We start from the raw sequence: 25,367 nt of genomic DNA, 5'->3' as shown, positions 1-25,367 counted from the left end.
GATGGGGTGGGGGGGCCTTGTAATGACCTGGAAAAATCCTAACATACTACTAAGTGAAAAAAGCAAGTACAAAACAAAGTGTTTATCCTGATTCAATGTGCTTCTAAAACTATATATTTGCATATGTATTATACAAGACTTGGTATGCAAAGAAAAGCCTCAGAAAAGGACATAGTCATATTGTGAAAAGTGGCTTTATCTTAGGGAAAGAAGTAGAACGGGAAGGTAAAGTTGGGAGAATGGGAAGGTTTTCACTTTACATACTTCTGTATTACATGATTCTTTACAAGAATATGTTTTATGCATTACTCAACTAAAAGAAACACTTAAAAGTACATTTTAAAAAAATGATCAGGGGCTTCCCTGGTGGCGCAGCGGTTGAGAGTCCGCCTGCCGATGCAGGGAACACGGGTTCGTGCCGGGTTCGTGCCCTGGTCTGGGAAGATCCCACATGCCACAGAGCGGCTGGGCCCGTGAGCCATGGCTGCTGAGCCTGCGCCTCTGGAGCCTGTGCTCCGCAACGGGGAGAGGCCACAACAATGAGAGGCCCGCGTACCGCCAAAAACAAACAAACAAACAAAGAAAAACTGATCAGGTAAAGCACAATGAATTTAATGGCTCACTAATTCCTAGTTTATTCCTGATTTCATAATTGTACAAGCTGACCCTGCCCGCAAAACAATCATCTCAAAGTGAAATAGACAAACTTCTTTTTTTAACATAACAAGACAAAAAACTGGATAAATTGAGAATGCCTGAAATAAGAAAAGACGTTTCTAAGTTCCTTTCCAGATATAGCAAAAGAGTATTGAACAGTAAAGCAGATTCCTCTCAGCCCTTACCCAAAACTCATATACGTTTAATTGCCACCATCAGTTACTTTCTGGGAAAAACTAGTGATTGTTCAGAATCCTGTTTGTTTTCTTTCTAGAACCCACGGGGTTGGAGTACCTCCTTTGCTAAGCACTTTTTAAAAAAACCATCCAGGCAGTAGCAAACTTTCTATTTGTGTCTAAATAGATGTATGCACAAAAAGACATATTTACATAAAAGAAGATGACAGATGTTTCCTGGGAGTTTGTTGTATGTTAACTGGATGTGAATGTGTGTGTTGAAGAAGCACAAGTGTTAAGAAACTGATGTACAAAATGACATTTTTCTCACAAACACCATCTGAGAAAGGCAGCTACCACCAGTCTTTGTTTAGAAACCAACCCTTTCATTATCTTTCATTACTCACCCCTATACTTGTAAATTGAGGGTCCCTGCAGAACACACAGTGCTTCTATTAAACTTAACTACCTTTTCCTTCATCATCACTGAGAGAAATGTCACCACCCAAAAAGGCAGTTTCCCAAGGAGGTGAAATTCTGAAACAGGATCCATCTCTCCAAATACCACTCCCTCCTTCCCTAGCACCTCTGCATCTCACTAAGAAATACCCAGATGCACTCCGTCCTAACTTAAATAGACCTCATCAGTAAGAAAGGAAGCTCTTCAGGGGCTACTGCAGAACAAAGCTTTAGGGCTTCCTTGGTGGCGCAGTGGTTGAGAATCTGCCTGCTAATTCAGGGGACACGGGTTCAAGCCCTGGTCTGGGAGAATCCCACATGCCGTGGAGCAACTAGGCCCGTGAGCCACAACTACTGAGCCTGCGCGACTGGAGCCTGTGCTCCGCAACAAGAGAGGCCACGATAGTGAGAGGCCCTGCGCACCGCGATGAAGAGTGGCCCCCGCTTGCTGCAACTAGAGAAAGCCCACGCACAGAAACGAAGACCCAACACAGCCAAAAATAAAAATTAAGTAATTAATTAAAAAAAAAACCTTTAATCCCCGCCTGCCTACTCCTGTGGGAGAAAGAAGAAGTTAACTTGCAGGCTGGAAGGGATTCTGCATTGTTGGCTATTAGAAAAAACCATCTTCAAAATAATAAAGCTTAATAACGACATTATAAATGAAAAATTATGATACATTAATTGTGATACATTCAGGCACAGACAAAATGGGCCATTTATTTATGAGTAGCCAGACGGACAATTTTTGAGTATAAAGGTCACTGAGAGATTCAAATATATGGGTCATGACACCTCACATTCAAATTTCAATTTTACATCTTGTTTGTAAGCTGGAAAGATAAACAAATACTAAAATAATTTCAAGTAAAATTAACAGATCTTCACAGCATAGATAGGCTATGAGATCTTGGCTTTCATAACTATAAAAGGCTTTGGTTTAACAGTCAAATAGGCAGAGTGTGTAGCTAGTACTCATCAACTGTACTTGCCTTAGATAGAGCTCTGCAAAGGGAGTATGTTGAAAAGTGAAGATAAATGGACCAGAAATGTAAACAAAAACTGGAGGAGTGGGTGGGCAGGGAGCTACATAACTCTGATGTGTGATTGAGAAAGCACATCTGCCTGAAATAGAGCCGACTCAGATAATCTTGTAAGGGTCTCACACTTTTACTGGCTTAAAATGTGTTTCACTGTGTAGGTAGAGAAATTCTCTCGGTAACAAAACCCTTCGCAGTCATTGTTTTTCTGGTAAACTCAGTCTTACTCTGCCCTTGTTGGAGAGAACAGAACGACTTTGAAAGAACCAGTCACAGGATGAATGGGAAGGATGTGGACCGGACGAAAGCTGGAGATACAAGAAGCTGTTTGGGAGAAGCCAGGCGCCAAGGGAGCCTATGGGGGTGGGGAGAGGTTGCTGACGGGCAGCCCTGTTTCACCACCATTAAAGCTTAGAAAGGACCACTTGGCATTGATGTATGGCTCGGCTCCGGACGGACACTCACTACTATATGATTCCAAGGACCGCTGGGCAAGACATTAAGCTTTCCACGCACCTAGACCTTGCTAGTCAATAGGATTTAGCATTACCAACACAAATAAAAAGAGAAATAAAGAGCTTTGACTGTGAAATTTTTATCTCCTCCTTTTGTGTATCTGCTCTTATTTTTCTCAGATGCTTGAGAAAGCTGGTGTGGGAGGGGGAGTTAAAAGTCGAAAAGAGGATAGAAACAACTTCTTTCCTTGTCCAAGTAAATTAAAGACTTGTTTGGAATACGCCGTTGTCAGTACCTTGCTTTGTGATTTCTAACGCAGGGGTCCCTAACTTTCTCTGGTAAAGAGCAATTCCGCCCTCATCTAAAGGTTTGTGGTGGCGAGATAAATGCAGGGAACAGATGAGAATGCTTCTAGGGAGAAAAGGCTTCCCTGGGGATATGGTGTAAGGTATTCTGTGTGTGTACTCTTGCTCATACATGTTTAGTAAAAGGCAGTTTTTTTCTTTACACTTCTAAAGCAAGAGGCCAAAGAGAAATTACAGAGAACAGATAGATAAGAAAATCATTATGTCTAAATAAATTAATATGAGGGGTGGGATAACGAGGGTGGGAGGGAGGCTCAAGAGGGAGGGGATATGGGGACACGTGTATGCATATGGCTGATTTGCTATCTTGTGCAACAGAATCTGACACAATATTGTGAAGCAATTATACTCCAATAAAGATCTGTTAGGCTTCCCTGGTGGCGCAGTGGTTGCGAGTCCGCCTGCCGATGCAGGGGACACGGGTTCGTGCCCCGGTCCGGGAAGATCCCACATGCCGCGGAGCGGCTGGGCCTGTGAGCCATGGCCGCTGAGCCTGCGCATCCGGAGCCTGTGCTCCGCAACGGGAGAGGCCACAACAATGAGAGGCCACCGTACCGCCAAAAAAAAAAAAAAAAAAAAAAAGATCTGTTAAAAGATAAACTGATTAATTAATAGATATAAATATATAATTAAATATAAATATATAAATAGATTAAAATAGATTAAACGATAAGCTCTGTGAATGGAGGGAATATGTCTATATTCTTCACATCTAGTGCCTAGGATCTGCTGCAAGGAAGCGCATAATAGTTATTCCATACATATATATTTTTTCATACATATATTTTTAATTAATTAAGTGAAAGTAATAAGAAACACTGAATTCTGAGACTAGGACTTAAATTAAATAGAATGCCCTCTGATGCCTCAAGCACCTTAAATATATAGAGCCTCATCCAAGTAACAGCCACTGCGATCACACTGTAATCTAAACCAGCAGGGGATGTCGCAAGACGAGTAATGCTCTACCAGTATATTCCACTTACTTAAACTGGGCAAACAGGAAATGGAGTTAGGGATATATATTTATATTAGAGGTACTCTAAACAAAGATGTTTTGCAAAATTTGGGGATAGAACATGGAGAGATGATAACCATGAATCATCATGATAATCACACAGCACATATGAAATGCTGCAGAGATATTTTTCGTGTAGAATTCTGAACGCTGTGAGATTGGTTACACAATTCTTTCAAGCCTTTCTCCCTGTGATGCTGATTCTCATATTAACATTTTCTTATAATGTCTTCTATTCCTTTCTCAACTTACTGGTTCCCTCAGAAGAACCTTATTACTTCTTCCTAAAATAGCCATTTTGATCTGTGTAGTTCTCCAAAATTCTTCTAAATACTAGAAAAGAAAGCAAGAAGACTTTAAACTGCTAAGGAGATTAATCCTTAAAGCAGCAGAAATAAAAAAATAATAAGTGATATGCACATGTGCTTAAAATTCAGACACCTGACCAAAGTAATTGGAGTTAGTGATGTTTCTCTACTTACAGGTTCATTTCCTGCACATTCTCAGCTGCAAAATAAAAGGTCTTGATCTGTGGATGGCTGATCTTAAAAGCACTTGAAGGGGGAAAAGCATAGACACATAAGAAATTAGAAGTTAGTATAGCCAACAACGTAGTCGAAAGTAAAACAGTCAAGTACAAGTATGGTAAGTTCATCTGCTTTCTTTGTTAATTTACAAAAACAAAAGTTTTAATTACGTTAAATACCTATTGTCTAATCTCTATTTTATGTAGACAGCAGAGGGGTAATTCATCATGTCAGGACATCCAGACCAGGACTGAGTCATGGCTGATCAATAGTTTCTATTTAAAACATATGGATATATTCTTTTATTTTCATTTGCTGTTTTGCTATAAATAGACAATAAATTAAAATATAAAGTGATAGATGTATCACTTCAAAATACTCAGATCAATTCCTTCAAGCAAAGTTTTCATTCAAATTCAATCAAGCATATACAATAATTGTATTTACAGAAAAATAATCAAGTATAAAACTACACTGTGAAAACACATCAAAAACTTTATCCAATCTATTCTCTATTAGTAAAGGAAAAATATAAGGCAGATTTTTCGTTTAAAAGAAAAGTATAGAACATTGAAGATAACAAAGTATTTCCTTTTTACCATTTAGACAGGAAGTCCTGCTGTATGGGCCAGAGTTTTTGTAAATGACCAGTGTGGTCAAAACCACAACCTCGTGTATCACTAAAGATAGGAAGCTATATCAGAATGGCAAAGACCTAAAGCCAACACCAGTTTATTCATTAAAAGAAAAACTAACCAATTGCTGCCACCAGGAACACAGGTCAATAGGGAACTGACCCACTTTAATAAAACAGGAAAAGATATCAAAAGCAGAATAAAGAATAAGTAAAAGGTGAAGAGGACACATATGCAAAATGCAGCTGGATCCTATCATGGGAAGAGCACTTAACTGGGAGTCTGGATAGCTGGTCTGGAGTCATGGGCTGGTGACTCTTGGTTCCCGTCAGCTCTCAAATCTTTTGGACTTCAGTTATATCAGGGGGCTAATCCCCAAGTCTAAGATATCTCAGAGAATTCTATTTCAAGGATGTTACTGACAATTTCATGAACTAAGAAAAATAAACTGGTTTTGTATCATATCTGCAGCTCTGGTGACTCCTATGTAGTCATTCTCTTTACAAGGACACAGCCTTGACATCTCATCACCCTGCCAGTCCTGGATGGCAGCTTGTTTTTCATTGGATCACAGACACCATCATTAACAGCACGCCCTGCCAGGGCTCCGTGGGGTTTTAAAATCCATCTGCTCCACAAAATGAAATTCCAGAAAACAAGAGGTTAAAAGCTTTTATTATTGTTTGGGGTTCTAACCCATAAAGTCAAAATTCTCAGACACTTGAATGTCACCATCATTAACTTCCAAATCACCTTATCACCTGAGGAACATTATAAAGAGATGTTGTCCTGGCTACATATTTTGTGGAAAATGATAGAAAACTTACTGCTTTTTCTTGCATTCAGACGCTCTCTCTACAGTGAAATCAGGCAGGTTGATAAATCCATCAGCTTTCTCTGACTGAAACAAATACATACACAAATATGAATAAAAGTGTCCATCTTAGCAGTTCACTTATTGAGATCATATATGTTGAATAGAGATAGAGTAAGTGAAATGGAGGTGTGTCAAAAGATACCCCTCTGGGCTTCCCTGGTGGCGCAGTGGTTGAGAGTCCACCTGCTGATGCAGGGGACACGGGTTCGTGCCCCAGTCCGGGAAGATCCCACATGCCACGGAGCGGCTGGGCCCGTGAGCCATGGCCACTGAGCCTGCGCGTTCGGAGCCTGTGCTCCGCAACGGGAGAGGCCACAACAGTGAGAGGCCCGGGTACCGCAAAAAAAAAAAAAAAAAAAACCCTCTGAATCAGCATTGGACTTATCCTAGATACATATTTTTAAGAGGAATTAATATTCTTCTGATAAATCATCCAGAATCTTTCCCTGAGAAGTAACATGGCACAGTTTAGGGACAGCCAAGGTGTGGCACAAGTAGGACCTATCCGACCCCTTTTTGTCTTCCTAGAAAACATCAGAGCTCACCTATCAGAGCTCCACTTCCTGCTATCCTCAGCATCTTTCTCATCCTACTTCTCTCGCAAGCCACAAGCACATAAGAAGGAACCTAATTAGCACGCTATTAGTTGTTATAGGACTTAAGTGAGCTCAGACAAATAAAACACTTAACAGATACTCAACAAACATTGTTTCCTCTCCCAAGTCTTTAGGAAGTTCCTTGGGGGTTAAATCACAGAGCCATGTCTTGGAAAATCTCAGTTCCATAATCAATTCCCAGGAGTTTTTTCTAGAAAGGAGAGACAGCAGAGGAAAATGACACTTTTAAGGACGTAGAATGAATGCCACTTTAAAACACCAAGAATTTTATAGGAAATGTAATCATTGTTCCACCTTTAAAAATGTCTTAATCTTTACTTTATGAATAAAATTTAACTGAACCATAGGAGGCTAGATTGCTTATCATAGACGGAACTCAAATCTTCCATCTACACTGGTGTCTCTGAATGGAGAATTACAACCCACAAGATTAAACATAAAAGAGCCAGTTATTGGGAGAGGAGTAAAAATTGGTTTTGAAAATACAACCTTAATTTTTAAAGTCAGCTAGCTATGAAATCAGCACCATGGGTGCTCTTCATCTGTGTTTCTTTCCCTTATCACCAAATAGGGTGCAACTTGCATTCTTTCTTCAGAAAAATTAAACTGTGAAACTTCCAACCTTAGCCCTGTCCTGTCTTCTCTTTCCTACATGAGTCAACTTATCCAAACTCTTCACCTGAAGTGCTTTCTTCTTATGAAACTCAAAACTCAATTCGAAAGGGCACTTCCTTCTTTAAAAATTATACGTTTTTTTCACTCAACTTATTATCTCTCTTTTGATGTATTATTTAATTACTGAATGGTGGTTTCACCAATCCTATCTCAAAGAGAATGTAAAGAACTTGAAAAGAGACTGGGTACGTCAACTTTTTCTACAATGCACAATGCTTCTTGTGAACTCTCAGTTAGCATTATATAAAAGTATAGTGGGGCCTCCCTGGTGGCGCAAGTGGTTGAGAGTCCGCCTGCCGATGCAGGGGATACGGGTTCGTGCCCCGGTCTGGGAGGATCCCATATGCCGCGGAGCGGCTGGGCCCGTGAGCCATGGCCGCTGAGCCTGCGCGTCTGGAGCCTGCGCGTCCGGAGCCTGTGCTCCGCAACGGGGGAGGCCACAACAGTGAGAGGCCCGCATACCGCAAAAAAAAAATAAATAAATAAAATAAAATAAAAGTATAGTGTTTAACATTTATTTTATTGAAGTATGGTTGATTTACAATGTTGTGTTGATTTCTTCTATAAAGCAAAGTGATTCAGTTATACATATATATTGATACACTCTTTTTCACATGCTTTTCCATTATTGTTTATAACAGGATATTGAATATAGTTCCCTGTGCTATACAGTAGGATTTTGTTTATCCATTCTATAGATAATAGTTTGCATCTACCAGTCCCAAACTCCCAAGCCATCCCTCCCCCACCCACACTAAAAGTATAGTTTTAAAAAACTATTTTAGGCTCCAGCAATTTCACTTTTAGATATACACTCAAAAGAAGTGAAAACAGGTACTCAAATAAATACATGTACATGCATGTTCATAGCAGTATTATTCACAATAGTCAAAAGGTAGAAACAGTCCAAGTGCCCATCAACAGAGGAACAGATAAATAAATGGTGGTCTATCCATACAATGGAGTGTTATTCAGCCATAAAAACAAATGAAGTACTGATACATACTCTAATGTGGAGGAACCTCGAGAACATTATGCAAAGGGAAAGAAGCTAGACACAAAACATCACATATTGCATGTTTCATTTACATGAAATATCCAGAATAGGTGAATTTATAGAGACAGAACACAGATTAGTGGTTGCCAGGGGCTGGGGGGGAGTAGGGAATAGGGAGCAACTGCTTAAAGAGTATGGGTTTCCCTTTGGGTTGATGAAAATGCTTTGGAACTAGATAGAGATAGTGGTTGCACAATACTGTGAGTATACTAAATACCACTGAATTGTTCATTAAAGAATGGATAACCTCATGTAAATTTCACCTTGATTAAAAAAACCCTATGATAGGCTAGGGTATTTTCATGTAAATTCCTGTAATTATTTTAGAAAGAATAAAACAATTTATACTCACCATTTGTTTCTACTTCCTCCCCTCATTCATTTCTATATCCACTATTCCACAGAAGGGGTAGTTACCATGAACTCCAGTGATTTTCATGTTGCTAAACCCCACTACCTTCTTTAGCCCTCATTTAATTGAAGTCTAGGAACGGACACTACAGCCCACTCCCTCCCTCTTGAAACGCCTCTTATCTTGCTCTTCCGACAACACATTCCTGCTTCCCCCTTTCTCCTCTAACTACTCCTTGCTTTCTTTCATAGGGTCTTCTTCCCCCTGTCTGTTTCTTAAATGTCAGTATTTCCCAGATTTCTAACCACAGACCTACTCTCTTCTCATTCCAGTACTCTCCACAGGGAATCATACACACACCCATGACTGCATGTATAACCATTGTACACACATATCCAAAACCTATACTTCAAACTCATTTCACTCCTGGTGCTTCTGTCCCAAGATACAACTGCCTAGTGCACCTATTCAATGGGTGTTCCACAGACCCAATATTTGTGCCCCCCCATCCCAAATTCATATGTTGAAGCCCTAAACCCTAAAGTGATGGTATTTGGAGGTGGGGCCTTTGGGAGGTAATTAGGTTTAGATGAAGTCATAAGGGTGAAGCCCTTACTAATCCTATGATGAGATTAGTGCCTTTATAAGAAGAGGAAGAGACCAGTGGTTCCCCCTCTTCTCCCTGCTCCTCCTCCATCTAAGGATATGGCAAGAAAGCAGCTGTCTGCCAACCAGAAAGAAGCCCCTCAGCAGACATGGAATCTGCCAGAACTTGATCTTAGACATCCCAGCCTCCAGAACTGGGAGGAACAAATAGCTGTTGTTGGAGGCACCCAGACTACAGTATTTTGTTATGTGACAGCACAAACTAAGACTCTCCCCAAGAGTGGAAAATCCAAAACCAAACTCATCATTTTACTCCATGAAACGCCTGCTCCTCTTTCTCCTGTGTTCTCCTCTTCAGTGAAAGATATCACTTTCTATCCAGTTATCCCCCCCCCAAAAAAAAAAGGAAACATGGAACACATCTTTGATGCTTCAATCTCCTTCTCAGCTTCTGTGCAAATAACCACTAAGTTGTATCATTGCAGCATCTGCCACAGCTCTTTAATGCATCCCTTATCCGCCACCTCCTTCAGACCACCATTAACTTTCACCTGAATTACTGCAAAGGTCTTCTAAACCATTATCCCTCTCTCTGGTTCTGTCCTTTCCTCTGATTTAGTGTCCAAATCACAATCACAGCAAATCTTCACTCCATGAACTTCTTTCATTAAAATCCTGTATGGTTCCCAATTGCTTTTAGGCAAAGTCTAAGTGCCTTAGCAGAGTATAAAAGGTGCTGCATGATCAAGCCCTGCTTAATAATACAATTTCATTTCCTCCAGGGTCCCTACCTCTTATTCAACCAAAATAAACAAAAAAATTAAAACACAGAGAAAAATACTTCCATTGAGCTGAATTACAATTAACACCCAATTTATAGCATTATTAGTCTCTAGACAATTTGTTTTCAGTACAAGAAGCCCATATTAAATGATAACAACACAAAAGTCAATCAACAAAAAACTAAATACAGATATATGTAAGAGATAAATTGTAAGTCTTCATTTGGGTGGATTCCTTTCCTGCAAAACGGAGATGGCTGAGATTCCTTCAAATAAGAGCCAAAATGAATATGAGTAAAAGATGCTTTAGTATTTCCCCAGTAATGTTTCCTTTATGAGCAAAGGCATTTTTCATTGTACCTAAGACATTCAAGGTGTATTCAAAATCGCAACTGTGTCAAAAATTGTCTTTGCTTATTTGAATTGCAAAAAATGCCTCAAAAATGACAATCACAGTGGGAAAATCCTAAGGAAATGACAGTTTTCTCCTCTTCTTCCTCCTTTCCCTCCTCCACCCCCTCAGATTCCTTGTTCCTTATTGTATTAATTAAATAACTTTCTCAAATGGCATCCTTCCTCTTCAATCATTCCTAAATTTCTGAAAAGTTACTTGAAATTTCTGCATTGGTACCTGCAATTTTTTCTCTGGATTCTAATGTAATAAAAATCTTGTTCTCTTACCAGAAGTATCAAACCATCCTTTCGTCACTGTGCAAACGTGTCTTACCAAATCTAGTCTTAAATTCTGAAACAAGACACTGCTCTTCACTTTGTGATGTGATGTTCTACAATCTTAAATGTGTTCCTCCTCATGTACCCATCCATCCACTTTACCCAGCAACTCTGATTTTGTTCAATTCAGTGAAGCTTCATCTGTAGTTGGTGTATTATGCAGCATTAAACACACATGTTTATCAAAACTGTTTGTGGTTATACATTCATTTATTCAATGAATATTTATTGAGTACCATTTCTTTGTGTCAGATACCATGTCAGATATTTGGGCTCTATCAGTGGACAAAACAGACAGAGATCTCTACTTTCAAGGAGAAAAGAGACAATAGCTCAACAAATGAACACATAAATTACATAGCACATGGTAGGCAATAACTGCTATGAAAAAAAGTAAAGGTTATCTAGGTAAAGGGGTTCTGACTGCAAACAGGGCAGGATGCCTTCTGCTCCTAGGCTTATAATGCCCTTCCTCCATCACTCCCCTAGATATGTCTCCACATATCAACTTCAGTGTGACCTTCTCCAAAACATTTTCCTGCTCCTCCAAGCCTGGAATTGTGCTCTCTTCTTTGCACCTCAACCCCAGTGGTGGACTTTGCTTACCATACTTCTTTTACTGTCTTTAGTTGTCTAGGTATTCCTCTGGCTCTCCAACAGATGGTGAGCACTTTGGAGGAAACAACTTTGTGTTTATGGCTATATCATTAATTCTTGGGACAAGGTACGTGTTCAACACATGCAAAATAAAGAAATGAGTTTTGTGAATGAATGAATGAATGAATGACAGAAACATGGTCTTTGTCCTCTGACAATAAAGAAAGTGCTAAAATGAGATGCAGAAGCCACTTTGGAAAAACACTGGGCAGTTTCTAAAAAATATAAACATATAATTACCATACAACCCAGCAATTCCATTCCTACGTACCTACCCAAGAGAAATGAAAGCATATGCCCACGCAAAGATTTGCATGCAAATATTCATAGCAGTACTATTCATAATAGCCAAAAATGGGAAACAATCTAAATATCCATCAACTGGTAAATAGTGTGGTATATTCATACAATGGAATATTGTTTAGTAAATAATTGACACGTGCTAAAACATGAAAGGGTCTTGAAAACATAATGCTAAGTAAAAGACAGACACAAGAAATCATGTAATACTGTATGATTCCTTTATATAAAATGTAGAGAAAAGGCAAATCTATAGAGACAGAAAATAGAATAGTGGTTGCCTGGAGTTGGGGGTGGAAATGGAGATTCACTGTAAATCGGCATAAAGGATTTTATAGATATGATTAAAATGATTTAAAGCTGATGTCTTATGATGGCTCATCACTCAGTAAATTTACCAGAAATTACTGAATTGTAAATTTGAATAGGGTAATTTTATGATATGTAAAACATATTTCAATAAAGCTGTTTTTAAAAACATGAGATGCAGGAAAAGTTTGGGGAGTAAAAAACAATGAATGAACTCCCTCCTGTTTGGCTATCAGTAAGACTTAAATGAAGGTAAAATATGAGGTCTCTGATGATCCCGCTGATGACTCAATATGATTTGTTCAAACTTTAGACACAAGAGTAGGTTAATATTTCTTATTTGCTTCAATTTTGGACTACAGGAATTTTAGAGTCAAAATATTTTACATAGAATTTGCCACAGTCAGACATATTTTTTAAAATTAATTAAGATAGGACATCAAATTTTAATATTTAAATGCAAAATAAGTGTTCATTGCCATCAGTAAAGTTTGGCTTTTTCATACTACAAACCTTGCAAAATAGATAAAATCACTGCTTAAGGAACTACATATGTCAGAAAGGTAGAGAGGAGACCTAGAAAAATAAGAATGATATATATATTCCAGAGGATAAGTAGGTCAAAGAAGACCAAACCAGAAGCAAATGAAGTATAATACAGGAAATTATTATGTATTCCATGGTGAAAAATAAAGAGTATAATTATCTCTCTATTCTCAGTTGAACTCTATTTCCTTGATTCTGAGAAATCTGATTTTTTACATTTCAATAGTTCTGAAATCAAGAGGCACATTAGAATCTATATGAATTTTCATTGTACAGTTTCACTCAAAATTCTGTTATTAAATAAAGTATGTGTTTAAGTGAATAGAATCTTAAGTTCAAGGAAAAAATTAGTTTAAAAAACAAAATATAGATTTCTTTGTAATATACTTTTGCATTTATGTGTGAATATGGATGTGACAGTTTTGGAATTACTTTAAATAAATTTAAGTGAAGTTACCCAATGAATATCAGAATTAGGAGCTTTGCAAAACTCCAGTTCTCCATATAAATCCGTGGTTTGCTCAGTTCTGCCCTGAAACCTCCAGTATGTTGGAAACGAGCAAAATCTAAACTCTAAGCAGAGCTGTCCTTTCTCATGTCACTTTGGAACAGTTGTCACTAAATTCTAATGGCCTATAATTTTCTTTTTTTTGCAGTGTTTTTGTCTGGTTTTGGTATCAGGGTAAAATGTTGGCCTTATAGAATGAGTTAGAATATTCCCTCCTCTTCAATTTTTTGGAATAGCTTGAGAAGGATTAACTCTTCTTTAAATGTTTGGCAGAATTCCCCTGTGAAGCCATCTGGTCCTGGAGTTTTGTCTGTTGGGAGTTTTTTGATTACTGATTCAATTTCAATACCAGGAATTGGTCTATTCAGATTTTCTATTCCTTCCTAATTCAATCCTGGAAGATTGTATGTTTCTAGAAATTAATCATTTCTTCTAGATTGTCCAATTTGTTGGCACGTAACTGTTTGTGGTATTCATTTATGATTGTATTTCTATGACATTGGTTATAACTTCTCCTCTTTCATTTCTAATTTTGTTTATTTGGGCCCATTCTCTTTTTTTTCTTAATGAGTCTGGCTAAAGGTTTATCAATTTTATCAATATCTTCTAAAGATACAACTCAGTTTCTTTCAATGATCTTTTCTATTGTTTTTTAGTCTCTATTTCCTCTCTAATCTTTATTATTTCCTTCCTTCTGATGACTTTGGGTTTTGTTTGTTCTTCTTTTTCTAATTCCTTTAGATGTAAAGTTAGGTTGTTTATTTGAGATTTTTCTTCTTTTTGAGGTAGGCTTACATTGCTAAAAATGTCTCTTAGAACTTCTTTTGCTGCATCCCATATATTTTGAAAAGTTGTTTCTATTTTGCTGCATCCCATATATTTTGAAAAGTTGTGTTTCTATTTTTATTTGTCTCAAGGTATTTTCTGATTTCCTCTTTGATTTCTTCATTAACCCATTGGGATTTTTTTAGTAGCATGTTGTTTAGTCTGCATGTGTTTGTGGTTTTTCCAGGTTTATTCCTGTAATTGATTTCTAGTTTCATACCATTGTGGTCAGAAAAAATATTTTAGATAATTTCAATCTTTTTAAATTTATTGAAACTTGTTTTGTGGTTTAGCATGTGATCTATCCTGGACAAAGTTTCATGTGTATTTGAAATGAATGTGTATTCTGCTGATTTTGGAAAGAATGTTCTGTGAATATCTATTAAGTCTATCTGATCTAATGTGTCTTTTAAGGTCACTGCTTTCTTATTGATTTTCTGTCTGGATGATCTGTCCATTGATATAAGTAGGCTGTTAAAGTCCCCTTGCATTATTATATTAGTGTCAATTTCTCCCTTTATATCTGTTAATGTTTGCTTTCTATATTTAGGCGCTCCTGTATTAGGTGTATAAATGTTTACAAATGTTGTAACCTCTTCCTGGATTGACCTGTTTATCAATACATAATGTCCTTCTTTGTCTTTTGTTATAGATTTTGTTTTAAAGTCACCTTTGTCTGATATGGGTATTGCTACCCAGTTTTCCTGTCCATCAACAGATGAATGGATAAAGAAGATGTGGTATATATATATATGTGTGTGTGTGTGTGTATATATATATACACACACACACACACAATGGAATATTGTATATATTGTGAATATACATATATATACAATGGAATATTACCAGCCATAAAAAATAATTAAATTTTGCTATTTGCAACAACATGGATGGACCTGGAGGGTATTAAGCTTAGTGAGTTAAGTAAGACAGGGAGAGACAAATACTGTATGTTTTCACTTATATGTGGAATCTAAAAAAATAAAACAAATGAACAAACATAGCAAGGCAGAAACAGACTCACATATATAGAGAACAGACTGGTGGTTGCCAGTGGAAAGAGGGGTGGGGGAAGGAGCAAAATGGGTGAGGGGGATTAAGAAGTACAAACTACCTGGTATAAAATAGATAAATTACAGGGATATATTGTACAGCACAGGGAATATAGCCAATATTTTATAACAACTTTCTATGGAGTATAATCTATAAAAATATCAAATTACTAAACCATACACCTGAAATTAATATAATATTATAAATCAACTATAGTTTAATAAAAATGAAAAGTAAATAAATAAGTAATAAATAAGCAAATTCTATTGATACACAGACTCATGACACTAAAGAAATTTGAATTATATCCTCTAAAATACAAGGTAAAAATAAATTGAGGTGAAAGAAAAGGTGAAATCAATTTTTAAAGTTCTAGCTCTATGGAGAAACAGTCATTCTCATTACACTGTTAGTGGTAATGCAAAATGGAACCCCATAGAAGGAAACTGAGCCATAACTAACAAAAATGCATTTACCCTTTGACCCAGAAATCCTACTTCTGAGATCTATCCTAAATATAAATATGTTAAATGGCATATGTATTGCAACATTATTTGCAAGAACAAAAGATTGTAAAGAATTCAAATGTCTATCATCAGGGGACATTTGAATAAACTATGGCATCTACATATAATGAATAACTATGAAAAATGACATATATACATATAGAGTAATCTCCAGGACAAAGCAAGAGAAAAAGTAGGGTACAGTACAATAGATACAGTATGCTAATTTTATGTAAGAAAAGAGAGATAGGATACCCCTCAGTATACATACTTGCCTATATTTGTAAAAAGAAACAGAAAAAAAATTTTAAAACAAACATAAAAGGAGGGAGGAAAGTGGGTAGAGGAACGGGATGAAAGCAAGGCTTACCTGGTTGTAATTTGTAAATAGTTTTGACTTTGGAATTGAGTAAATGATTTATATTTAAAAAATAAACCAAAAACAAACAAACAAAAAGAAGCAGTTCCAAAAATTTTAAACAAATAGAAACAAAGGAACCTAACTGAACACAAACATGGTGACATAACCCCACACAAATAATAATAGAGCACAGGGGGCTTCCCTGGTGGCACAGTGGTTGAGAGTCCACCTGCCGATGCAGGGAACACGGGTTCGTGCCCCGGTCCAGGAGGATCACACATGCCGCAGAGCGGCTGGGCCCGTGAGCCATGGCCGCTGAGCCTGTGCATCCGGAGCCTGTGCTCCGCAATGGGAGAGGCCACGGCAGTGAGATGACTGCGTACCACAAAAAATAAAAAATAAAAATAAAAATAAATAATAATAGAGCACAGAATCTTGACTATACATATTTAGTGGAATACAGTCTAAGAACTTTTTGTAGTGACATTGTTACTATTTTTAGATAGTTTTAGTAGTTTTTCTTCCCCTCAAAAAATTGCATGAAATCTAAATCTTCCCTCCTTCTCTCCAGATGACAGATTATGTGATGCTGCTTTGTTCTGATAAGCAACTCGACTCCCTCTTCCTTTCAGGAAAGGAACTAGGAAGATTATACACCAAGGCAATCTCCATTCTGCGAGTATTACCTGGGCCTGCAGGCAGAGAGCTGAGCGTATTAGCACTGGGCTATGACAAGCACTGCAAGGGAAGAAGAAAAAATAATTTTTTGTTTTGTTTTGTTTTGTTTTTAGATATCAGAAGCAGGCCTGGCAGTGAGAATGCTTGAAACCCTTTTAAGAAATATAATAATTATAATAGTCTTGAGCAATATCTAATAAAACCTTAACATTTACTGAGTGCTAAGCATATGCCATCTAGGTACTATTAGCCTTTAGAGGACAATTAATCATATTCAAATGCCAGAATTTAAGAAATTGATCAGTCTTTAACCTAGACATCAAACTAGATTGGCATTATACAATAAGAAAGTTATGTGATGTCATTAAAGTGACAAAACTCAAACCAGAAGCCAGAACTCAGTTAAATAATTCTAGACAAAAATTTCTTCAGTCTCAGACAAGAGCTGAAATAGAAGAGAATCTGCAGTTGACGGATTGCATGGAAGGAAGAATCCTGGATTTGAATCAGAGTATCTTGAAGCAAGCCACTTAATGTGTAATTTTAGGCCGAGCAACTTAACCTCTCGGGCCAGCACCACATGGTGAATCTAACCAGAGTCTTCAGGCTAACTAGAGTTAACATGAATCTATGTAATACTGTAAAATTGTCAGGGCAATACATAATTTAAGATTTTATTATTAATGATAAGAATTGGGAAAAGGCACGGAAAGAAAATAAGAGAAGGAATGACCCAAAAAGGCAAAGGTGAAGTAAAATAAGTTTTTTGCTCTGTCCACTGTCAGCCGAGCCCTCTGAGTAGCTCTTTCTGTGTCTAAGCTCTCCCTGTTTCCTCTGTGTCAGATTAATTGCTGTAAAAAATATTTTAAATTCTTTGGAGAACAATAATGTTAGCAAGCTCTCTGTATCCTTCATACATTATCTGGGGTATGCTTTTATTAAAATGTTATTGCATTGGGGTTTATCTAGCATTACATTATGAATATAATGAGATTTTCACCCAGGAAGTCTTTCTTCTTACAAACAGACGTTCTACATAGAAAACATGTGGTAAGTGTTCTTGGTTAATAAACAGAAAGACCTGTTTTCCTACAGAACCCACAGATTCCTGGCATTCATTATAAAAATGGACTGAAGGTGTTGATGGTAATAATCATGATGGTTCTGAAAGGCTGAGGCTTCAGCAAGGGGGAGAGAAAAGGGCTCTGAAGGAAGCAGACCGCTTGCAGCGGATGCTGCTAGCGACCCAGCCACATGGCCTTGTCCTGATCACCTGGGGCACACTGGCCAGACTTCACTTCCAGTCCTTACATCTCTTTGTGGGAGGACTTCTCTGGCTGACAGATTCCAGTTCCCCGCCTGTGCAGAGAGGCATTGACCCCAGGACAAGCCCTCAACCAATGACCATTGGGACTTAGTATATAAATATTCCAGTGCCCCTGTCCCTTGGGTGAAAAACTCAGAAGTGCATGTTTTTCAGTCTCTCAGAGTTCCCCAGCAGAATTAAGTTACCCACAGTCATAATTTGCTTGCTCATGACAGCTTTTTTTTTTTTTTTTTTTTTTTGCGGTACGCGGGCCTCTCCCTGTTGTGGCCTCTCCCGTTGTGGAGCACAGGCTCTGGACGTGCAGGCTCAGCGGCCATGGCTCACAGGCCCAGCCGTTCTGTGGGATCTTCCCGGACCGGGGCACGAACCCGTGTCCCCTGCATCGGCAGGCGGACTCTCAACCACTGCACCACCAGGGAAGCCCTCAAGACAGCTTTATCAGCTAACTTTCCACCCTTTCTCACTTCCTCATTCCCTTTCCAAGTATTTCTGGTATCACTATGCAAATAAATTACTTGCACCCAAATTCTCTTCTCAGGGTCTGCTTCTGGGAAATCTAAACCGAGATGCTATGCAGCTCACTGAAAATGTCCTTACTCGTGGTTCCTGCTCAGGAACAGTCCATCTGCTTGACACCATAATCCCTTTTCATTATTTCCTTTTAAAAATCACCCGAGAATGGGACTACTTCATTATCATATTAGGTCAAATTTAAGTGGTGACCAAGAAGTGACTGGCATCTTACTGTATGATTTATAAATCAGCTCCCCTAGCTAGCTATTCTTACTTACATTCTTCCATTCTCTCCCTATGAAATCATATTTTAAATGAAATTAAGTTACTAGTGAACTTTCTGGTAGTCTGACATAAAAGATAGTCATTATCTTCTGAAATATTTTCAGAAAAAATTAAGACGGAAATCTTAGCTCAAAACAATCTTGTGGTTTTTTTCTCTGTAATATAATATCCTCACCACAGGGTACAAGCCTTAGTGCATGAGGCCATTCGTGATCTGCCCCATTCAGCTTCAACTCTCATCAGTCTTTTAGATGCCTTAAGACCCTAGAGATGCTATCACTTTCCCCTACGTAGAGTTGGTCTCTTCAGCAACATGGTCAGAAAAAAAAGAAAGAAAGCACTAAAAAGGAAGGAAAAAATTTTAATGAATAGGAAGACATTTGATTAAATTTCACTATTACAGAATAAATTGTATCTCTTGCTTCCCAGTAAATTTCATCTACCATCCATGGTTAGAGCAGGAGTGAGGGAAGAGTAAATAAAGGAACATCATTTAAGAAAACTTGAAATCTGGTGCATTTGCTTTCAATATTAGAAATTTAAGAGAAATAAAAAATAAGGTTAGTTCTTTCAAAATCACAGTTAGTATAGCACATAATTGTGCCTTCATGCAATGCATATTAAATCTGTGAATACTCCAGAAACTATCAAATCTCTTCAAACTGTTTTCATAAGTTTCATGAGTGCCAGTAAGTTACTACTGAGCCACAACAAAACAACTCCAAATGGGAAAAGATAGTTTTCCAAAGAAGATATATAAATGACCAAAAGGCACATGAAAAGATGCTCAAGGTGATTAATCATTAGGGAAATGCAAATCAAAACCACAGTGAGACACCACCTCACACCAACTAGTATGGCTCCTATCCAAAAACAAGAACAAACAAAAAAACAGAAAATAATAAGTGTTGGTGAAGATGTGGAGAAAAGGGAACACTTGTGCACCAGTTGTGGGAATGTAAAATGGCCACCATAAAAAAAATAGTATGGCAGTTCCTCAAAGAATTAAAAATAGAATTATCATATGATCCAGTAATTCCACTGCTGGATATATAACCAAAAGAATTGAAAGAAGGGTCTCAAAAAGACATTTGTACACCCATATTCATGTCAACATTATTCACAATATCCAAAATATGGATACAACCCAAGTGGCTATCAACAGATATGAATGGATAAAAAAATATGGTATACACATACAATGGAATATTATTCAGCCTTGAAAAGGAAGGAAATTCTAACACATGCTACAATATAATGCAATGAACCTTGAAGACATTATGTTTAGTGAAATAAGCCAGTCACAAAAGGACAAATACCTTATGATTCCAGTTATATGGGGGACCAAGAGTAGTCAAACTCGTAAAGACAGAAGGTCAAATGGTGGTTGCCAGGGATGGAGGAAAGAAGGAATGGGGAGTTATTGTTTAGTGAATACAGCGTTTCCATTCTGTAAGATGATAGGACTTCTGGAGATGGTTGCACAATAATGTGAATGTACTTAATGCCACTGAACTGTACCCTTAAAAATGGTTAAGATGGGAAATTTCACGTTATGTGCAGTGTACCATAATTTTTCAAAAATAAATTCTAAAAAATGTTAAGCTACTACTCTGAAAATCTTTATTTGTCAGTAAAGGGTGAGAATGCATTTGCCACAGTAAGTTTCCTAAGATTCAAAATAGGAAAATATCAGTAGTTAATATGCTGTTCGTGAGAGCACCTCTTTCCCAGGGAACAGCCAGCTCTTCATGTTCCGATTTCACAGATAAGGAAGAAAGCCCAGAGTGGGTTGGGGACTGGCCTAAGTTGTTGGCTGCAGCATCACGGTGGGAACCGTCATCCTGATTCTGAACCCCGGGACATCTTCGACTATAGCATGTCATTTCCTTGTGTCCTTATTGAAGACATTGTTTCAAACATGTTTTAAATGCTGACTCCTTTAAAAAAATATTTTATATATATTTATATTTATATATACATATATATATATATATATATATATATATATATTTCATTTCCACTGCATAGCTTCCTTTCCAAATGTTCTTGAAACATGTTTTATGGGAAACCAAACACAGCAGCACAATGACAGACGAGTTTATCAGCTAGCTTGTCGGTAGAAGAAGCTGGTCCCTTGGTCCTTAAAAAGCTTGCTCCAGGGGAATGATAAATGTTCACATAATGATTTCTCTGGAAAATCCTCAAAACTAACCAAAAGTTCAGCTCATCCCATGGGGCACTTCTCATTCTATTGCTCCGGAAATGTGCACACAGCCCGTATCACTAAATCATGTATTACCTAAACTCTTCCTCCAGGTTAGGAACTACTGTGCTGAAGTATCCCCCAGGGCCTCCTAGTTCACTGTCCTGTTTTATGGCTTAAAATCACCCTTGACACAGGGTCAGTAAGCGTATTTTTAGAATCTCCAGCACACGATAGCCATTGCCACCAAGGAAACAAAACACAAAAACAAAAACAAACAAACATTTCTGGTGTCTGAAAATCCTTAGCACAATTCTTCTGCATACTAAAATCACAATATTATGTAAGCACATCTCATCTAAAGCATATATAAAATTGTCTTTCTTTATATGATTTTTTTTATCGCTTTAAGATGCATTTGATCTCAAATAACACTCTGAATTCTGTAGGGACAGCATTCTTGGTCAAAGTGTACTTGTAAGAAAATGGATGCATACAGAGTTACATCACTGACCTAGGATGACATAACTTAGTACGAAAGGGCAGGACTAGAATCCTGGTGACGTTTGTCCTTCATACACATGCTGGCGAAACTCACCTTCCTGCCTGCTTGCTTAAAAGAATAATTGAGTTATACACACACACACACCTATCAATATATTTATATACATATTAGTAATTATATAAACACATATATTAAACATACATAACTATAAATACCTACTGCTTTATATTCAATTTAGCATATGTGTGCTTGTATATTCCATTTTCTGTTAGATATTTTAAATGATTTTAAAATAACAGGATTTCTGATTTCAAATTCTATGGATTGATAAACTATGATATATCCATATGTAATACAGCCATTAGAAATGATGTTGTGGATATATATGCATATTGACATGAAAATATGTCTGTAATATATTGCTTAGTGAGAAAACCAAGTTATAATTTTATTTTTGGAAAACATAGAAAAATGTTTGGAAACAGATACACTAAAATGTTTATAGTGATCGCACCAAGGTGGTGGGATCCTAATTCATTTAAATAAATAAATGATCTTAATTCATTTATTTCTTTCTGTCTGCCTCCATATCTGTCTGATATTTTAAAGCATTTTCTTAATTATTTAAGGCATTTAAAAAATTATTTAAATTTTCAAGAAGGAAGAAGCTGGATCCTACCAAAAAAAAGATAAAGTAATTTAAGAGAGAAAGGTTGTGGAAACATCAGAAAAAGCACTATGCACTGCCTACCAGATGAGAGAAGATAATGCTGCATTCCCCTGACTGGGCATTTCAGTCACTGCTGTGAGCTAAGAAGACTGTCCTCTGATACAGCCCAACCTATGTCATTAACCCTGGTGTCCTCTTCCAAATCAGCAGTGCCCAAGCATACCACAGCCTCTTGAGAAGAAGACAACAAATGAAACATTTCACAGCCTTAGTGTTTCACAATTGCTTTTGCAAAGTTTGGAAAGAATTGAAAGGAAAATAATATTGGCAACATAAGCAATTGTTCCCACATTGTGTGAATTTAGCAACAAGAAGTTATTTAAAAAAAAAAAAAAAAAAAAAGCCTGCCTCAGCTATTGACTGCCCTGGTCATAAAGATATGGATGGGGAACCATTATTTTAGAAATACATTCTGGAACCTACCAAGGAAAATAAATGTTAGGACATGGTGATAGCATCATAAACAGCAAATAAATTAAGCCAAAACCAAACACACTACAATGAGGTATCACCTCACACTGGTCAGAATAGCCATCATCAAAAAATCTACAAACGATAAATGCTGGAGAGGGTGTGGAGAAAAGGGAACCCTCTTGCACTGTTGGTGGGAATGTAAATTGATACAGCCACTATGGAGAACAGTATGGAGGTTCCTTAAAAAACTAAAAATAGAACTACCATATGACCCAGCAATCCAACTCCGGGGCATATACCCAGAGAAAACCATAATTCAAAAAGATACACGCACCTCAATGTTCATTGCAGCACTATTTACAATACCCAGGGCATGGAAGCAACCTAAATGTCCATCAACAGAGGAATGGATAAAGAAGATGTGATACATATATACAATGGAATATTACTCAGCCTTATAAAGGAACGAAACTGTGTCATTTGTAGAGATGTGGATGGACCTAGAGACTGTCATACAGAGTGAAGTAAGTCAAAAAGAGAAAAACAAATATCATATATTAATGCATATATGTGGAATCTAGAAAAATGGTATAGATGATCTTATTTGCAAAGCAGAAGTAGAGACACAGATATAGAGAACAACATAAGGATACCAAGGGAGAAAATGGCGGGGGGCAGGTGGGATGAATTGGAAGATCGGGATTGACATATATACACCCCTATGTATAAAATATATAACTAATGAAAACCTACTGTATAGCACAGGGAACTGTACTCGGTGCTCTGTGGTGACCTAAATGGGAAGGAAATCCAAAAAAGAGGGGATATGTATACATATGGATGGTTCACTTTGTTGTAGAGCAGAAACTGACATGGCAGTGTAAAGCAACTATACTCCAATTAAAAACAAACATCCATTTTAAAGATCTCTTCACTCACCTGAAATTATGAGGGAAGTAACAGAATTCAAAAAGTCCTCAATAATTCCTATGTTCAGGTTTTCAGGTACCTAAACTGTCCCGTTTACCCCTTTCACCCATGTGGTCAGCTTGAAGTAAACTGCTCACTTACAGCTGCTGAAACATCTTTTGCCCTGTGTGGATCTGTCATCATTTCACTTTCTCATATTCCTTTCCCATACAAACTCTAGAAACACAGGTTGGCAAAGAGTTTATCAGTTTTACTTAATTGGTTTCAATTGTCTTCACTGAAGAAACTTTTCTAAATATTGGAATTTTGCTCGGGATACACACAGAAGCTGGTTGTTAGCCGAAACAATGAATATGGATATCAAACACATTAGAAGCCCATAATTCATAAAGCATCTCATTTTGTAGAACTCTCAGAATATATTAGGTGTTCAAAATGCTTTGATTAATTGATTTATATAACTAATTGATAATTAAGTAATGTAATAAGTAATTTTCTCAAAAAATGACTGGTGCCTACCCTGTGCCTACTGGTTCTAGGCTCTAGGGACACAGTCTAAACCTGAGAGGTAAAGAATATGCCCTCAGGTGTTTACATTATAGTGGGGAAAAGAAAACAAGAATATAATAAGCTCTGATTGCACTATAAATGCCTACAGATTCTTTTTATTTAATCTACTTTTTTAATTATTCATTTTATTTAGTTTTTGGCTGCGTTGGGTCTTAGTTGTTGTGTGCCAGCTTTCTCTAGTTGTGGCGAGCGGGGGCCACTCTTCGTTGCGGTGCTCGGGCTTCTCATTGTGGTGGCTTCTCTTGTTGCAGAGCACGTGCTCTAGGCACGTGGGCTTCAGTAGTTGTGGCTCAAGGGCTTAGTTGCTCCGTGGCATGTGGGATCTTCCGGGAGCAGGGTTCGAACCCATGTCCCCTGTATTGGCAGGCGAATGCTTAATCACTGCACCACCAGGGAAGTCCCAGATTTTTTTTTCAACCTATGCTAAACTTGCTGAGACACTTTTCCCAAAATCTATGCTGATAGGTGATTAATAAGGAAAATTAAGAAAACTTAAATGTCTCTTTCAAAGGGAGAATTAACACACTTCTTACTTTTCTTATGCTGAAAAAATAAGGTGCTCTATATTTACTGAAACTTTTAGAACAGTTGTCTCATGAAAAGAGAAATTCTGGCTTTCAAGTAACATTTTCTGCAGAAGTATATTCAGTTTAATCTAAAAACTGATTAGGTTTTTTCTATAGAGATTCTCATAAAACCGATTCCAAGAAAAATCCCTTCCAAATCTAAGATCCTCCAAAATTCACAGGACCTGCATATACAGCTAAATACTAAAACATCTGATATAGTCCCAGTAACTTGAACCTGCAGACACGTGGAATCATTCAGACGGTGAGGGGAAAAGACGATCACATTAGGGCAGGCAGGTTGGATTCTCAAAGAACTGAAAAGTCTGCATAATATGTATTAAACCACATGGTAACCCAACAAACCTCACCAGTTTACCAAAAATTTTTATGAAATAAAGAGCTGGTGATTCACCTTTTCTATAAGAGGCCCAGGGCTCCCTTGAACCACTGATGCAATAGCACAAATGGCATCAATAAATGGTTACTTCACTACTAAAGAACATGGATTTCTAGTAATTTTATACAAAGAAAGAGTGTACAA

General features: G+C 37.5%; 1 protein-coding gene across 1 annotated transcript in view; it reads right to left on the bottom strand.

Moving 5' to 3' along the window:
* IPCEF1 (interaction protein for cytohesin exchange factors 1) overlaps positions 1 to 25,367 on the bottom strand; it is a 79,442-nt gene that overhangs the window by 34,795 nt on the left and 19,280 nt on the right. The window contains exons 4-5 of the mRNA XM_060114519.1: positions 6,161 to 6,234; positions 4,654 to 4,725 (exon numbers count right to left, since the gene is read on the bottom strand). Coding sequence (XP_059970502.1) covers positions 4,654 to 4,725; positions 6,161 to 6,234 — 146 coding nt within the window. The remainder of the gene's footprint in view (positions 1 to 4,653; positions 4,726 to 6,160; positions 6,235 to 25,367) is intronic.

Source organism: Mesoplodon densirostris, chromosome 12, assembly GCF_025265405.1.
Source record: "Mesoplodon densirostris isolate mMesDen1 chromosome 12, mMesDen1 primary haplotype, whole genome shotgun sequence".
Classification (NCBI taxonomy): Eukaryota; Metazoa; Chordata; class Mammalia; order Artiodactyla; family Ziphiidae; genus Mesoplodon; species Mesoplodon densirostris.
Note: the sequence above shows the minus strand (reverse complement) of the source record. Positions and strands in the feature narration are given on the sequence as shown.